This window comes from Gadus macrocephalus, chromosome 22 (genome assembly GCF_031168955.1).
Source record: "Gadus macrocephalus chromosome 22, ASM3116895v1".
NCBI lineage: Eukaryota > Metazoa > Chordata > Actinopteri > Gadiformes > Gadidae > Gadus > Gadus macrocephalus.
Window position 1 is genome coordinate 11,893,679 of NC_082403.1, and position 18,052 is coordinate 11,911,730.

Below are 18,052 nucleotides of genomic sequence, written 5' to 3' on the forward strand. Positions count from 1 at the left end.
GAAGAGGATATTGAAGAGTCATTGTGATAGAACTTATGTTGTATTTGGTCAGATGTTCCAGCAAAGAGATTTCTGTGTTTTGTTGTGGTTCAACTAAGAGAGTGGACCAAACCCTGCTGACTCATCTTCAACCAATGGCATTGAGCATCTAGTCACCAAGGCAACAGAAAAAAAGAAAAGAAAAGCTACAGGAAGTTGTAATGATGTCATATTAAAACCCTTCTTCTGGTGAATCACCAGTCGAGAAGTTTATCTGGGAGGAACTGAATTTGACATTTGTGGGTCTATGGGTGTGTTTGAGTGTGTGTGTGTGTGTGTGTGTGTGTGTGTGTGTGTGTGTGTGTGTGTGTGTGTGTGTGTGTGTGTGTGTGTGTGTGTGTGTGTGTGTGAGTGTGTGTGTGTGTGTGTGTGTGTGTGTGTGTGTGTGTGCATGTGTGTGTGTGTGTGTGTCTGTGGGAAGTGATGCCTCTGTGTGGACGTCAGCAGCGTGGATGCCCATACTCGGTGCCCAGAAACATTCAGACACCCATTTTGGCTTTGAAGATAAAGGTGCCTCAGGATAATGAACTGTATAATAGGCCATACATTCAACAGCAAAGGTAAATCCCTCCCACTGCGTGTGGATCTTTCCACTTACCAGTTTGTTCCCTGTTAATTACGATAGCTGCGATTACCAAAATTGTCTTTGCTCAATTGTGGCATTTGTTAGGATAGGGCATTTGTAATAATGTTATTCAAATCAAATCAGACAGCATTTTAGAGGTACAGGTCTCTACCTTTGATACGATGGCTTCATATCTGCCTTCTTGTTGTATTAACCAGGCATGGGCACAAGGGGGTGGCTACAAAGGTGCCCCTTTGCCCTCATTGTCCTCCTTCTTTGCTTGAGCCACTGCCCCTAACAATGGCTCTGCAAGGCCCTGGTATTAACCTTGAACAATAGCAGAATGTTTTTTTTTAGGGGGGGGGGGGGCTGTGTTGGTGTGTGCGTGTGTTTGTGTGTGTGTGTGTGTGTGTGTGTGTGTGAGAGAGAGAGTGTGTCTGTCAAAAATGTAGATTTTATGAGTTGTAGCTGAACACATACAAGTGTAAACGTGTATAAATATATATTGTGTATATCAGTCATTCCATGGACTGCATGTTGTTACTAGCTTGTTACACCAATGAAGATCATGCAAGTTGTCCCAACATAACCTCACACCTCATTAACTAACACAATCTCTCTCTCTCTCTCTCTCTCTCTCTCTCTCTCTCTCTCTCTCTCTCTCTCTCTCTCTCTCTCTCTCTCTCTCTCTCTCTCTCTCTCTCACACACACCCACACACAATGCATCCTCACTTGTAGCACCATAAGGCCCTGACCTCATTGGGACAATCAAAATCCTCCCTGGATCTCACTGGTCCGGCCTTTCAGCTTTTTCCTCAAATAAAAAACACACACACACACACTCCAACTAGCAACAGATGCTAGCCATTTTGGTGGCCAGTTCTAAAGCATCATGTGTGGAGGTAATGAGCACGGTTGTGTTTGGGTTACAATGGAACATCTGGGTTGGGAGTGATGATGTCACCTAGCTATGTGACACACAGTGGATTTTGCTGATGACCCAATGGTTTACCTGTGTGTGTGTGTGTGTGTCTGTCTGTATGTTATAGAGAAGAGTAAATGTGTGTGTGTCGAGAAAGAGTATTTACAGTATGTATGCATGTGTGTTAGTGTGTGTGTGTGTGTGTTATAGAGAAAAAGAGTAAATGTGTGTGTGTCGAGAAAGAGTATTTACAGTATGTATGCATGTGTGTGTGGGTGCGTGTGCATGTGTGTGTATGTGTGAGGAGAGAGATGGAGAGAGGGAGAAAGAGAGAGAGAGAGACAGAGAGAGAGAGAGAGAGAGAGAGAGAGAGAGAGAGAGAGAGAGTGTGCCTATGTTTGGACAGTGTAATATTTGTACCCAGGTGAATGAATGTGAGTACTAAAATATAGTACTAGTAGTGTGCCAACTTATGTGTGGATGTCTACATGGGTGCATATGTGTGCCTTTTCACATGCTTGGGTGGAGAGGGGCGAGAGTGTGTTGCTGGCCCCGTGGTTTATGACGGCTCTTTTGGACGCTCAGATTAACATCTCCAAGTGCAGGCCTTCCAGTCCTGGCCAGCCTCAGAGTCATATGGGGACATTCTCCTTGCTCTCAGGAAGCAAACCAGCCACACACACACACACACACACACACACACACACACACACACACACACACACACACACACACACACACACACACACACACACAGACATACACAGACAAACACACACACACACACACACAGAAGTTCGCAAATACACAAACACACTAATGAGTGAGCTTTATGGTGTAGTATATTTTATCGTTAATGGCTTATGCAAGAGCTATAACCAAGGTATACACACACAAGAACACACGCGCGCACATTCAAACACAACCATACACACACACACACACACCTGGATGTGATATGTACGAGATACATTACATTATAATAGACAGCAGGCGGCAGCAAAGCACATAATGTCGGCATACATAAAACGTTCTGCTGTTGCGCTTATAGCAGCATTCAATCATTTCACACGGTTAACAGTGAGGGCTAAACTATATAAGAACACACGGTTGAATTAACAAGGTTTCTATACCTAGGCCTATATTAAATGACCCTATGCCCATAGCATTCAGCAGACGAATGTAGGGTATAGGTCAATTCATTAAGAAGTAACAAAAACAGGATACAAACTATAACAGGATACATGGCCATTTCAAATAAAAAAACATAGAATCAACCATTTCAAGTTATTTCGGGGATATTAAAGCATCCCATCTAAATAACTTCCATCGCGGATTCTACTGAGCCTGATCAGTCTCGACCGCCATTCTAACATCTGGATACCATCTGGATGTCCTCAAGGTATACTGAAACTTACTGCGTGGCACTAAATGAAGCCAGCACAATCACCCCATTCTCAATTGGGAAAGAAGCTAAAAAGGCCCAGCGTATAAAGCCAAAGATATCTTTAATATGTAGAACCACTTTAATAACCGAATAATCTTCGAAGTAGGCCTATACCTTTTTGCACTGAAATTGGAAGCACACCATTATAGATTAAATGCGAAGCGTTGTTCGGGGGTCCCTTGATGTTCCTGATTGTAAGAAACAAAAAATAAAACCAGTTGTACAGTTGAGCGTCTTCTAGGCAACTGATCATGTGACTATGATATAATAGCCTACATCGCGAATGATTCATGTAGGTGTAATAGGCTAATAAGCATAACATAAATGTGTGAAAAAATCTGTGCTACCGATTACGACCTAACAACAACAACAGGTAATTCGTAACGTGACGTAGGCGCACATCATCCTCCCCTCTTAGCTCTAGCCATCCCCCACCCCCACTGTCCCGCCTGCCTCCCCAGCTGCGTTCTCCGCTGCCCCGTCTGGCCGCCGGTGTCTGCTCCGCCGTTCCCTGCTCTGCCCCGCTCTCCCACACCCCGGACCCCGAAGCGCGTCTCCTCCTCGCACCGCCCCAGCTCCCGCAGCCCCGGTGAATGCACGAAACGCCAACATGACCGGCATCGCCGCTGCTTCTTTCTTCTCCAATTCCTGCAGGTTCGGGGGTTGCGGTCTCCAGTTCGAGTCTCTGGCCGAGCTCATCGTCCATATCGAGGACAATCACATCGGTGAGTCAAGGAGAGGGGAGGAGGGGGCGGGGGAAGCTAACGAGCTAACTGGTATGTGCTAGCACTGTTGCTAATACAGGGATCCTCGCCTTGCGATCCGCTATCCTTGCTTTCCCTACTCCGAGCCCGAGACTCGCACATAATCGTCGTTTTTTCAAAATCACGACATAACCATGGCGTATTTTGGAGCATAGCTGTTATGTGTAATCGTTACAAAGGGATTGGTGTAGTTTGTAAATGTTATCGACAACAAGTCAACGAGGGCCGCATAGGTTTGACCATAGGTAGAAACTAGCATCCCGGCAGGCAGCGGTGCTGGAGTGCTAACATCAGAGACCGGCCAATGTTTACGTTTAGGCCCGTGCGGTGGCAACGTAACAGTCTCTCGCGCTGTGCGCTGTGTGTATTGAGGCTCTATGCAAATCTATATTGTTTAACATCTCAATGGCTAATTTCATAGGTGTCACTGGATGTTGGTCACGATGATATTTAATGCAATTGAAGGCTGTTGTAATGGAAATGTGTTGCAGTGTATACTGCAGTCTTGTTATTTTTTACCTGCATGAGGTCTTTTCGGATAAAAAAACCCCCAGCTATGTTGCAGAGCTCAACTTGTTGCATATAGTTGTGGGTACTTATTTGCATTGTCCAAACATCTGGTGACACAGTATCATCGCGCAAGTCCCATTTTCCACAGTACGACATATCCAATTTCTGTTAATAAAATAAAACACATTAATGAGCAGTCGATATCCTGGGTATATTATTTACTTGTGGCTCTGCAGTTGCTGTTATATTAGGTATTATAATGATATATATGAAAATATTGCGTTATTTGTTTAGGAAAGACATGGAGCCTTTTAAATGCAGATGTTTTCGGCACCTGAACGTTATTATTTTTAACTATTCGATTGTTTGTGTAGGATAGTCATTAGTGCTAATTATGAATGGCCTTTGGAATTATGTATGTGTGAGCTTGCGCGCGGTAGTGTCTGTGTCAAAAAGGGGTGGGGTCATTTGGCTGGGTATGTCAGGAATGAGTAACGGGGATAGATCGTCTACCAGGCTTGTCTCCATGGCAACTGGTTGTCACCGTAGGGGTTGGGGGCAGTTTATTGGCCGATGTTTAGCACACCTACTGCCATGCAGGCAAAGAGCACTGCTTCCCAAGGCAGCCCTCTCTATTGCTGTGATAAAGACACATAACTGAATCGTTATTGCTTAAATATATTCATAGATTGTGGTTAGGGTCTGTGAGAGGGAGAGATGGAGAAAGAGAGTACAACCATAAATGATTGGGTTTGTGTGTTTGCCTGTGTGTTTGTGTTTGTGGGTGTCTCTATATCGAAGTCTATGATACTGTATATATATATATATATATACACATACATGATGGGCTAACCATACTCCTCTTTTGGGATTAATAAGGCATTCATACTGCATTATATCCCTGTTTATTTTTAACCATGCCAGCGAATCACAATGGGATGTGATCTGATTAGGTTTCATATCATCCTTCATGTGTCACACAACATTAATGTCGCGTGACACTCTGATGTATTCAACGCGGGGAAGGGCATGTAGAATCTTGCCACCGCATATGCTGTTCCCATCTGGCTCTTGGTTTGACATTTGACCCACCACGGCAGTCAGTTGAGCAGAACAGGGGTCACCAGTCGGATCAGAGGGGTTAATTAGCTCCCCATGCCACACCCCCTGCTCTCTCTACACTGTGTCCAGCTCTCTCCTGCATTATCCGGTTCACTGTGATCCGTCTGATCGATATAAATTCTTGGCGGATTGGCCTCCTCGCAAATCTTGCCCAGCAGCTTGGTGTCTAAGGTGGACCCACATCGGGTGCGTTGATTATGGTGTGTACGGCAGTGGGGTTTTTGTTTTGGGTGTTTGTTTTGGTTGTCATGCATCTTGTGTTGATAGCCGGGTTTATATTCAGCACCGATTTGATGTATTTAATCTGTGGAGTATCGATTGCTTATGAAGTGCTGATTGTTTTAGTTAGGCCTAAAAATTTTTTTTGTTTGGTTCCGGTTTCCGACCGACCCTGTCAATTTATGTGCGACCCAAATTATTTTATGAGCTTTATAAAAAAGCTTTATAAATTTTTTTTTTTTTTTGATGCAAACTATAATTACGTTTTGGTACAGCACCTCTTCATTCTGTACAAGGATGAGCGAATTTTCTCGTTTTTAAATGAAAACAACCTACCTAAATTCCCTACCTACCCATGACCTCAACTGACAACCAACAGGAACCAAACTTTTTTTTTTTTTAGGCCTTAAAAAAGGGGTAGGCCTATTAGATATACTGTACCCTACTTGCGTTTCACAAACACACTCGCACCGATTTAGCTTTGATACAATGAAGGTAGTTAGGGTTTTCTATCAAAGTTCTCAAGTGTTTATTTCCCTTAGTCAAGGACATTATTTATTATTAACGCAAATCTTATTCAATGTAAAATGTTTGAGTGTGTTTGAAGAATCTAATCGTATACTAAATGCCGGCACGGACAATAGCGCCCTCTCGTGGAGACCAATATCCAACATGTCCTATCCTGGCTCACGAATATACCTCGTTATTTACTGACAACGGAGCCAAAGTAAATAAAAAAATACGTTTTAAAAACACCACCAAAATGTTATTTTATTTTTTAAGTTATGATAACTACTTTTATATTATTCTGTAGTGAAATGCCCATATGTCATGGTGATGTCATCCTTTTCTCTTCCCGTGCCAGAGTTTTGTTTATTCTTTTCTCTTTTGTTCTCTTGTATCCCCCCCCGTGCCCCAGCGTATGCACACACCTGCCTCTTACTTCACCAACACCGGGTGGGGGGCAGGAGTCAGGAAGGAGGGAAAGATTAAGTGTAGATAGCGATTTCAAAACTGAGCTTACATTGAAGATTACATTGTCGGTATCATCCATTTATCACAAGCATGATTATTCCTTAATATGTGGAATCTAGAACACAGCTTGTTGTGGCACATATCGCTGAGATCTTTCCTCTATGTACCGATACAACAAACTAGTAACCGTGTCTTTCGAATTGGGATACTTTGTCGCGCAGCACTTTGTTTTTTAAATCTCCCATTTCTTTTCGTGCTCGCTTGGTTCGACTCCGTCTCCCTCGTAAGAGTCTGGAGATTAACACGGGCGCTGTAAACAGAGATCCAGCCTCAGTGCGATTGGCTGGAGGGAAGGCGGAATGTCCTCGGTGCCGGGGTGGAAAGCGGAGCTGTGTAACCCCTTGGTGGTGATCGTCAGCCCGAGATAAGGCCCTCAGAGACCGCACACCTCCTCACTGCCCTCTCTGTTCCGCACCGAGAGAGAGGCCTGTGCTTTATATGCTGGGCCTGCAGCAGCATGCGCCCCCAGTCCTCTACTCCCCGGTCCCAGCGCCTCCAGACCCCAGCTGGCCATGGAGGTGGAGGTGTGTGTGTGTGTGTGTTTAAAACCACACCGCTCAAACAGCCTCGCTGAAGAGCAGTCAGCTTTTTCCTTTCCTTATTTTATTTTATTTGCGTTATTGTTAAACAAACGTTATAGGTCTCATATTCACATTTCTTCAGGTTAAATTTTCAGTTCAGTTTTTTGTTATTTGCCTAATGATTCCGAATTCCTTTAACAAGTGTTAGAAAGAGGGTAGAAGGAGTGGATCATGATCATTAACGTGTGTGTGTGTGTGTGTGTGTGTGTGTGTGTGTGTGTGTGTGTGTGTGTGTGTGTGTGTGTGTGTGTGTGTGTGTGCGCGCGCGTAACTTCACACGTGTGTTTACATCCGATCCAAATTAGTGCATTGGTATTTCTAAACATAACACAAACACGTATGAGTCCCCCACAACATGTAATTAGCAGAAGAGCTCTGGTTCCCTTATTCAATGTTACCAGTCCTCAAGTAGTCCCCACCCAGCTTCCTCCACCCTCGTCTTCCTCTCTCCCTGCATCCGGTGGACGGCTGCGGGGGAAAAGGCACGCAAACACCTTCCCTGCCTTAATTAGCCTCTTGCAAAACCAGCCCTGCATTCATAGCCTGCCTTCTTGTGCACAGTGGCACACCTTTTAATTACCGACACACAACCCTATACAGCGGCCAGTACTTATGACATGCGTGAGTTGTGCGTTGTGCCTAGATATGTCCGGCAGGGGGCACCGTTGCACTGTTGTTGAGTTGCGAACTCCCGCTGCTCAGTCGGAAGGAAGAGGAATGGCTGCTGATTGGCTGTTGGCAGTTAACGACAGGAACACTAATTAAAGGGATATTTATAGACCCATGAAACAGGAAATGTCTCTTAACTGGCAGATGCAGTGGCTGTGCTGTGTTTGCTTCAACACAACCCTACAGATGTCCAGCTGCACAGATGTAACTGTGTTACGTAAAAACAATGTCACACCCATGTACGAACATTGATTTTGGACATGTGTTTTAATACATTTACTTAAAAAACTGTATTTTTGTAGACCCTCTAACATACGTTTGTGTTTGCATGTGCATACATGTATGTGATTTGAATACATGCAGCAGCCGCATCCACATTGCATGTGGTTCCTGGCCTGTTTCCGGGTGAGGAAATGCCATTAACATCATTCACTTCCTCTCCCTTGCTCACTCTGCACCTGGCTTTCTTTGTTTCAGAACCCCCTCCTCCTTCCACACACTTACCTCACCTTAAACCCACTATGAGATTGCCTTGCAAATTATTTACCCCGGTCCATTTGCTTTGTAGTCCGTCTCGGGATTATCTGCAAGCTTTAATAGCTTGACTCTTGGTCTTTTAGCTCTGTAGGTCGGCTGTGATTTCCCAGGTAATCACAATTTATGCTTGTGGTTTGCTTTCTTTTATTAGCGCATTCTCTATCGTGTAAAGTAAACAAACATTCATCCAATGTTGGTAGTTCTGATGAAATCTACTTTTAATGTTTCTACTATTCATATAAAAATGTGTTCACAAACCAGTGGCTTGGTTTAGCTAGCCATGGTTTTGCAGCTTTTGCAAGGTTCTGTTCTGCGCTTGTGTGCGTGGCATGCGTCTGGTGTCTGCATCTTAGCAGCAGGTAAGAAGATTAAAGCGCTGTCTGCATCTTAGCAGCAGGTAAGAAGATTAAAGCGCAGCTGAAAAAGCCCAGTGAAGACCACCTTTGTGGACCACCTTAGGTGTGTGTGTGTGTGTGTGTGTGTGTGTGTGTGTGTGTGTGTGTGTGTGTGTGTGTGTGTGTTTGTCTTTGTGTATGTGTGTCTGTCTTTTTGTGTGAGTGTGTGTGTGTGTGTGTCTTTGTGTGTCTTTTTTTTCGAGCAGTGGGTAAGAACATTACAATGAGGAGTCATACTAATAAGTAGGCTGATGTTATTAAAATGATTGCATTAAATGATGAATGTAGCATGCATGTTTATTTAAATGTATGAATGTGTGTATCTGTGCGTATGTGTGTGTGTTTTAGGTAGTTTGTTGTTTGCTGGTCTCCCAGTCCCCGGTTTTCTCCAACACTGTGGGAAGTCTGCATTCTTGCTTAATTATGAGGTGTGAAAGTCTGAAAACTAAAGGGCTGAGATATACACACACACACACACTCACAGCCACACAGTCACACACACACAGAGACTCAAAGGCATACACGCACAAAGGCGCACACGCACACACACATTCACAGGCATACACACACGCTTGCACTCATGCGTGGGCGTGCACACACACACACACACACACACACACACACAGAGACACACACACACACACACACACACACACACACACACACACACACACACACACACACACACACACAGACTCACATACACAATCACTCACAGGCACACTCACACACAAAGACACATACACACATTTTCAACATTAGTTGCACAGTGAGGATCCAGTTCTTAGCTGGCTTGGTTTTTTAATACATCTGTTAGCCATTATGTAGACGGCCGTAATTAGACACACGCACACAGGCACACACACACACAGGCACATAGGCAAGGACATTCTTGTTTTGAACACTTGATGGCGCTAGTGGCTCACATTTGAGCCACCAACAGCCTTAAAACACACACACACACACACACACACACACACACACACACACACACACACACACACACACACTGTGCATGCCCAGTCCAAGTGTTCTCCAGGTTGGGGGGCCTTTTTGAAGTTAACACCACTTCCCTCGGGCCATGGAAGTCAGCCAATCTAGGGCTTGCACCCCTACGAACTCAACTGAAAACGTGTGTGTGTGTGTGTGTGTGTGTGTGTGTGTGTGTGTGTGTGTGTGTGTGTGTGTGTGTGTGTGTGTGTGTGTGTGTGTGTGTGTGTGTGTGTGTGTGTGTGTGTGTGTGTGTGTGTGTGTGTGTGAGAGAGAGAGACAGCCACTGTGTCGATGTGTGTTTGTCTGTACATTTGTCACTGCCCCTCCAGCTCCTACCCAGTAAACCGGTCCCTGTCCACTGTAGCAGAGTATTCAACCACCCCACCACTTAGTGCAACAGGCTGATGCCAGTTAATTACGCCGGCTCCCTGGGACCCTGCTTGCGAAAGTCCCCGGAGATGTGTGTTGTTGTCGTCGGTCAGGTTGGGTGGGGATGACTCAAAGGCAAACGTATATATGGGGCCCCACAGAGAGATCAGTGTGGGAACCCAGATCCATGTATCTCTTCCATCTCTCTCTCTCTCTCTCTGACTATCTCACAGCATTGCTCGCTGTCTCTCAGGCCTGCGGGCTGCTGCAGCTGTGCGGCACGACTCCACACCAGGGCTCAGTCGCGTCACATGTCTCACTGTGTCTACAGAGCGGTGATTTATGTCTTTCTCCCTCTCTCTCTCTCTCTCTCTCTCGCTCTCCCTCTCTCGCTCTACAGACACAGATCCGCGGGTCCTGGAGAAACAGGAGCAGCAGCAGCCAACGTACCTGGCCCTGAGCTACATCAACAGGTATGGACACACACGTGCATGCATGTACACACGCACACGCACACACACAACCTCACACACACTCGCACAGTAGGAGGCACATCCCCACAAAATAACTTTCTTTCCAAGGCAAACGTATCTCAAACACAGATTGCAGATAAATCCAATCAGCTTTAATCAATATGGGGTATTATAGCCACTCCAGTACAACTGTGTGTTTGTGTGTGTGTGTATGTATGTGCGCTTGCGGCGACGTACGAAGGGAATGACTGATGGGCTCCCATTGACGCAGCAGTGACTCAGATGCAGGCCAACTCTAGGAAAACCACATAATACAGCCTTCATCATCATCATCCTCCCACGGCCCCCTCTGAGCTCCTCTTAAATAGCCTGAGCTCCGCCGCCATCGCAGCGAGGGCATGCCTGTGGGTGGATGCCCACTGAGCGTGCACGAACACACGAGCGTGCATGTGTCCTAACGAGGCCGGCGTGTAAGGACATCTCGCGTCTTAGTCAGGCGAGAGAGAGAGAGTGAGAGAGAGACTTCCGATGATGTTGGTGCGCAACATCATCGAAGGGGTCATAAAAGGGGGTCAATGTCCTGTGGCTTTGGTCCATAGTATGTGAGATATAGAATCTTTCACACTTGCACGTTGCACAACAGACATGTTGAGCTGTTTTTAAACAGAGGTTACCGTATGGAGATGCTGAGTGTGGCAGAACCAATAATAAGAATTGATCGCGGTGGGACTATGCACAAATACTTGCGGTCAGGAAGTGGAAAACCCGACATGACCGCTCATGGATGTTTTAATTGGGAATGGCGACAAACTCTGGCTTCGGCCGGCCATAACCTTCAAGAGGGCTTTTTCCTTTATTACAACCGCTCGCAGTAAACGTGCTCAAGTGGTTGCCGATTGTAAATGTCATTCCTGCTTCCCGCTGCGGGGTTCTGATGGCTCACTATGATGCTGCATCGTTTCAGGCCGGTTCCCTTAATGACATGTCCCCCCCCCCCCCCCCCCCCACACACACACACACACACCTCACTCCCCTACCTCCCCGCCCTATGATGCCCTCGCCATACCGGAGGGAATTCCGAATTTATATCGGACGTTTTTGTTTTTTCTCCAGGGGAACGGCCAGAGGGAACAGTTTTGTGGGTAGCTTCGCCCACCATGGTTACAGGCCTGTAACCATGTGCAATATTATGTTAGTCATGGGTGTCTTCATGTAGAACTTATGGGCAATCTGCAGAAGCATTTTAAATAAACACTTTTTAGTTTAAGTACAATTTCAACGCCTGCCCTACCTAAATTGACTGCCTGACTACGGTACCCTATGCCATTTGGTAAAGCCACTTCTCACACACACACACACACACACACACACACACACACACACACACACACACACACACACACACACACACACACACACACACACAAACACACATAGCACAACATTATAGTAGAGCATTATGATGTTAACGCGTCCATGCTGGGACCTCATCATTTGAACCCACGATCTTGTGATGAATCCCTGTGGTGACACCCGTCCTCCTGGCCGCCCTCCCGTCCGTTCTCCTGTCTGCAGGTTCATGACGGACGCAGCGCGGCGGGAGCAGGAGACCCTGAAGAAGAAGGCCACGCCCAAGCTGTCCCTGTCCATCGCCGGAGGGGGCGTGTCCAGGAACAGCACGGCCACGCCCCCGCGCCACACCAGCGGCAACCTCACGCCCCCCGTCACCCCGCCCATCACACCCTCCTCCTCCTTCCGAAGCAGCACGCCCACAGGTAAGACAGGTGTGTGTGTGCGCTTGCATTTGTTTTCGTTTTCCTCTGTGCATGTTTATTTTAATGTCCTCATATAATGTGTGTGTTGCCGTCTTGTGAGTTTCTATTCCTAGGGAGCGTCGCAAAACACACAAACGCACAGCGGAGCGCAACATGTTCGCACAGTGAGCGTATGTGTGGGTGTGATGTTTAAACACACCACGGATAATGGAGTAGTGCCTTCTGTGCAATTCAAATGTTTCCCTGTTGAGCAAATGAAGATGCATGCAAAGGAATGTCGGCAATCTCACACCTAGTGATTTCTGCACGTTGGATTACAAAGCAGCCTGCGCTCAAAGTGTTTCGAATAGGTTGTTAAACTTCAAAGTGGGAACTGCCAAATTATGTTTGCCAGGTAAGACTTTTTTTTTTTCTTCTGATGAACACGCGAGAAACTATTCTTTCCCTAGATGGAAGGTCTGTCTGTGTGTCCATCTCTCCGTCTGCCTGTCTATCTGAGCGTGTGGGGATGTGTATGTCATCCCATTTCTGTCTGTATATCTTTGTCTTTCCATCTCTGTGTTTCTGTCCGTCTCCCTCTTGCTCTATCTCTGTCTGTCTGTCTGTCTGTCTGTCTGTCTGTCTGTCTGTCTGTCTGTCTGTCTGTCTGTCTGTCTGTCTGTCTGTCTGTCTGTCTGTCTGTCTGTCTGTCTGTCTGTCTGTCTGTCTGTCTGTCTGTCTGTCTGTCTGTCTGTCTGTCTGTCTGTCTGTCTGTCTGTCTGTCTGTCTGTCTCCTCTATCTCTGTCTGTCTGTCTCTCTGTCTGTCTCCTCTCTCTCTCTGTCTGTCTCCTCTCTCTCTCTGTCTGTCTGTCTGTCTGTCTGTCTGTCTGTCTGTCTGTCTGTCTGTCTGTCTGTCTGTCTGTCTGTCTGTCTGTCTGTCTGTCTGTCTGTCTGTCTGTCTGTCTGTCTGTCTCCTCTCTGTCTGTCTGTCTGTGTGTGTGTGTGTCTCACTGAGCGGGGGGCCCCTGCAGCAAGTGAGGGCCTCTCAACACTCCGCTAATTACACAGCAGCTGTCATGCTGTGTGCTACCATGGGGCCGTGCACGGCACAGCCTGAAAGCAGATGTCCAATTCTAGCCCCAAATGGTTCCAAGCATGATGTTAGGTCTGGGGGGAAAATACGCACACACACACACACACACACACACAAACACACACACACACACACACACACACACACACACACACACACACACACCTAAAACACACAGAGCTCTTTCAACATGTGCCAGGGTGCCATCTATTTCCTCATGCTGAGCTGCAGCATTTCCTGTGAGAGGGTGTGTGTGCGCGTGCGAGCCTACACACACACATGTACAGCCTTACCACCCTGTGTGTGTCTTTTACGTCTTCTGCAAAGTGTGTAAATGGAAAACCCTTTTTCTTCATCTTTTTTTTTTGTTGCATTTCAAAGCACAATTTCCAGGGTAGTGAGCGAAGATCACTCCCATTTAATGATCTCCTTCTAAGTGCCAACTCCTGCCATTCCAAACATGCACGCGCGCACGCACACAGACACACACGCACACACACGCGCTCACTCACACGCACACAAACGCTCACCCACACACACACATACGCACGCGCTCACACTCAAGCACACACAGACACATACTCTCACACACACACACTCAGACTCTCGCTCGCACATACACAAGCTCACGCTCACAGACACACACACACACACATACGTACAGAGAGAAACACACACACACACGCACACGCACACACAGACACCCTCACACACTCGTTGGCTTCCCGATCCTATCCGATTACAAAGTATCACTGCTAAACTCCCATTTGCCTCCGCTTCTCTCCCCCCCTCCCCCCTCCACCTCCCCCGTGGCAGGCAGCGAGTACGATGAGGAGGAGGTGGACTATGAGGAGTCGGACAGCGACGAGTCCTGGACCACGGAGAGCGCCATCAGCTCCGAGTCCATCCTCAGCTCCATGTGCATGAACGGCGGCGAGGAGAAGCCCTTCGCCTGCCCCGTGCCCGGCTGCAAGAAGAGATACAAGGTACGCCGCCGCCCGGGGGACACGGGTCTGGGTGGGGGCATGTTGAATTGGGGTGTGTGTCGGGTGAGTGGGTGTGTGTGTGTGTGTGTGTATGGAGGGTTGGGGGAGCGAGACGGGGGTGTGTGTGTGTGTGTGTGTGTGTGTGTGTGTGTGTGTGTGTGTGTGTATGGAGGGTTGGGGGAGCGAGACGGGTGTGTGTGTGTGTGTGTGTGTGTGTGTGTGTGTGTGTGTGGTTCCTTTTGTATTCATATTTGGTACTCATTGTGTCTAGTTTCTTCAGTATCTGATGGAACTGGGCGTAAACTCACTTTAATTTAGTACTTTCCTCTTCATCTGAAAAATGGAACAAACGGTTATTTGCGATTGTTCCTAAACCGTCCCCTACGCTCGCACACAGAATGTGAACGGTATCAAGTACCACGCCAAGAACGGCCACCGGACCCAGGTCCGCGTGCGCAAGCCCTTCAAGTGCCGCTGCGGGAAGAGCTACAAGACGTCCCAGGGCCTGAGGCACCACACCATCAACTTCCACCCGCCCGTCTCCACCGAGATCCTGCGCAAGATCCAGGGCTAAGGCCCCCCCACAGCCCCTCCACCCCACCCCCATCCCCAACCCCTCCACCTCCCTTACCCCCCCCCCCCCTCAACCCGCCGAGATCGGAGCACTTGTGCCAATCGACCCCACCGACCAACCTGCTCAATGTAGCCCCCCTACCCTCCCCCCACCCCCCCCCCGAAACAATAGACTTAAGGATCATGCTTGAGTGTGTTGTTCTAAGTGCATGCTTTAAGTTTTTCTTTGGTCGTAGAGGGGAAAGAGGGCGTCCCAATATGTTCTTATTCTTTCGTCCGTCGAGTGGTATAACGTCTCAAAATAATGTTTTGTATTTCATCCATGGTATATTGTATTTTTGACAAATTATCTTTATCTTTGTAGTTCAGTATTGTACATTTGCACATTCATATATGCTGTTGCATTGTTTTGTTACGTGTTGTTTTTACTTGCATACGGTGCTATCTGTAAAAAAAAAAACAAGACAAAGAAAAGACAAAAAACAAACGGAGTGAAAGAGAATCATGAAAAAAGTTTGCTAAGGAAACATGGAAACAGGAAGTAAAACTAAGCCCCACCCCCTTCGTCCCTGCTCGTCTTCTGCCATGTTCGAGTTGGCTCACTCGGGCACTATTCAGGGCATCATCACCATTTGCTGTACACAACTTGAGTGTACAAATCTGGTTCCCTATATGGTGCACTTAATAACCACAATGCACCGTAAAAGGAAATGTACAACAGGTTCTTCACTGTTCTCCTAATAGGGTACTATATAGTGGTCACTATATAGTATCACATAAAGGGAACAGCGTAAGTATATAGGGTTCGCTCTGTAGGGATTACGCAATAAGGGCGACAAGGTGAGCCAATTGGAACACAGACTATCAGTACGATGACGTTACTTCAGATGCCGGTCCAGGCCCAGGACTCTGCACACTCCCCAGTGTTTGTGACACATCCGCGTCCAGTCCATCCTCGGAGTCCGCCTCCCCAGCTGTTCCCTGGGCAACAGCGTCTCGGCGGGAAAGGGGCGGCGGAGTTCAAAAGTGTCTGGAGCCCACCCGAGTTCCGACCAGTTTACCTAATAGATATATCGAGATATAAACGACAAATATGTATGTGTATATAAAAAAAAAGATATATGTATCCATGAACATATGCAACAAATAGTTAACTTTATTTTCTAGCTTTATTTTATATATATTTTCCCATGCGTTTACGATTGTTTCTTTTTTTTCTTATTTTTCTGTGGTCATTGTGCGTTATCAAACTAAGTGTTCTTTTCATTCCTTGGTTCACAGAGACGCTCCAGCGCGGTGTCGTCCCAGGTGCTGGGGTGTCTCTGGGTCAGAAGACCAAAAGTGTCACAAACTGTGTGTAGCCTTCGCTAGCCCTAGAAGCTAGCCTCTAGATCCTAGAGGCCAGTGGTTCCCAACCTCTTTTGGCCCGGGACCCAATTCCTGGCGCTGAAAAGCATCTGCCGGTAATATCAATGTCCCGGTGGACTCACAGCCACAAGTGGCTTTGAGTCATTAGGCTGTCAGTTTGTATATACCGGACGTCTATGGGACCTTTTATAAAAAAAACAAACAAACAAAAAAACGTTTTGTTTGCTAAAACGAATCAATCGCTATCTCTCCAGCTTGTGCCAGCGATCCCATGCGACCGCCATATGCATATCCCGGGGAGCCAAGGGTTGGGAACCAGGGCTCGAGCAGCTGAAGTCAGTTAAAGCTCGTCTAGTGAAGTGTCGTCAGCCGCACTCGAGCATAACTTTGGTGTATTGACGGCCAGAATAGGTCCAAACACATTTCCTCCCCCACCACCCACCAACACCGTCGCCACCTCCCCACCTCCCACCAACACCGTCGCCACCTCCCCACCTCCCACCAACACCGTCGCCACCTCCCCACCTCCCACCAACACCGTCACCACCTCCCCACCTCCCACCAACACCGTCGCCACCTCCCACCAACACCGTCACCACCTCCCCACTCCATTTCACCTCCAGCCCATTTAGTTTTCCCTCTGGCTTCTTTCTTTTTTTTTTTCTTCCTTTTACTTTCAAACCTTTTGAGCGTTGCCTGACAATAATTCCTGACATGCGAGAGGCAGGACATACCCAGGTAAACGCTGTACACAATCCCTGTTGCCGAGAGTGTTTGATTTGTTTTGTTTTTTTTCCCATGGTCCATTGCCAACAGCTCTCGACTGCCAAACTCTCAACACAACCATGTGCCTAAGGGGTTGTGGGAAGGGAAGGGAGGGGGGGACGGGGGGAGGGGGAGGGAGGCATGGTGGGGGAGGGGGGGGGGGGGGGTTTCCGACTGGAGATCAGAAAAAAAAAAAAAGTGTTTTTTTCTCGTGCAAGTCATGGCACCTAACCCAAATGTACAGATGTAGGGGTGTACATTGATGGAATGTTTTCATGCATGTTTTTTCTATGTTCTGCATATAGGTGGGCGGGGTACCAAGTGCAGATTTTGTCTTTTTCAAGAGATTACCAGCTACATCAGCAGCGACAACTTTCTGAGTGTATTGTAGATCATGCCTTTCTAATACAGTCGTGGATGTGTGTGTGTGTGTGTGTGTGTGTGTGTGTGTGTGTGCGCATGCGTGTCACTTTGTAGCCAAGTGTTACCTGCAGTATCCAGTGTCAAGGCCTATAGTGTGACTCCTGTGTTTTCAGTTCTGTTCAGTAGTCTGATGTGCCCCCCTCCCCCCCACCCTTTTTTGTTGGCGTGTCTGGCTGTCAATTATATGAAGCATGAGACCCCCACCCCTTTACCTCCCACTCATGTCATCTGTCCCCCACCTCCCTCACTCCCAGGGAGGTTTCCAGGTGATGCTCGTGTACCCTCAGCAGGTGTTACAGTGGCGGGCTTCACATCCCCTCCTCCCTCCCTCCCCTCGGCTCTTCGCTCCTCCTCCTCCACTGCTTTGTTTCCATGGCGACGCGAGTAAGTGGCGGGGGAAACGAAATAGTGCCACTTGGCTCTGTACATATTGCGAAGAATTTACAAG

The 18,052-nt window shown here is 47.3% G+C and overlaps 1 protein-coding gene and 1 long non-coding RNA gene across 3 annotated transcripts; one reads left to right on the forward strand and one right to left on the reverse strand.

Moving 5' to 3' along the window:
• The first annotated feature begins 3,405 nt into the window (after positions 1-3,405).
• Positions 3,406-15,458, forward strand: LOC132450645 (juxtaposed with another zinc finger protein 1). Of its 2 annotated transcripts, none has more exons than XM_060042648.1 (5): positions 3,406-3,699; positions 10,569-10,641; positions 12,217-12,425; positions 14,306-14,475; positions 14,873-15,458. In XM_060042648.1, the coding sequence occupies exons 1-5, from the start codon at positions 3,585-3,587 to the stop codon at positions 15,047-15,049; spliced, it is 744 nt and encodes a 247-aa protein (XP_059898631.1). In that variant the 5' UTR covers positions 3,406-3,584; the 3' UTR covers positions 15,050-15,458. The 2 variants fall into 2 exon arrangements, with proteins under 2 accessions (XP_059898631.1, XP_059898632.1); XM_060042649.1 differs by having other exon boundaries at positions 3,408-3,699; positions 12,217-12,416.
• Positions 15,459-16,481: 1,023 nt separating this feature from the next.
• On the reverse strand, positions 16,482-17,077 carry LOC132450646 (uncharacterized). Its single transcript, XR_009523892.1, has 2 exons — positions 17,016-17,077; positions 16,482-16,873 (listed from the first exon to the last, which is right to left on the reverse strand). It is a non-coding gene; the product is annotated as an uncharacterized LOC132450646 (long non-coding RNA).
• Between the last annotated feature and the right edge of the window lie 975 nt (positions 17,078-18,052).

Excerpts from the sequence above, each read along its gene's own strand:
- LOC132450645 (XM_060042648.1), top strand. The coding sequence starts at position 3,585 with ATGACCGGCATCGCCGCTGCTTCTTTCTTCTCCAATTCCTGCAGGTTC. Across the intron at positions 3,700-10,568 it reads TATCGAGGACAATCACATCG|ACACAGATCCGCGGGTCCTG; the intron begins GTGAGTCAAGGA and ends CTCGCTCTACAG. Across the intron at positions 14,476-14,872 it reads GCTGCAAGAAGAGATACAAG|AATGTGAACGGTATCAAGTA; the intron begins GTACGCCGCCGC and ends GCTCGCACACAG.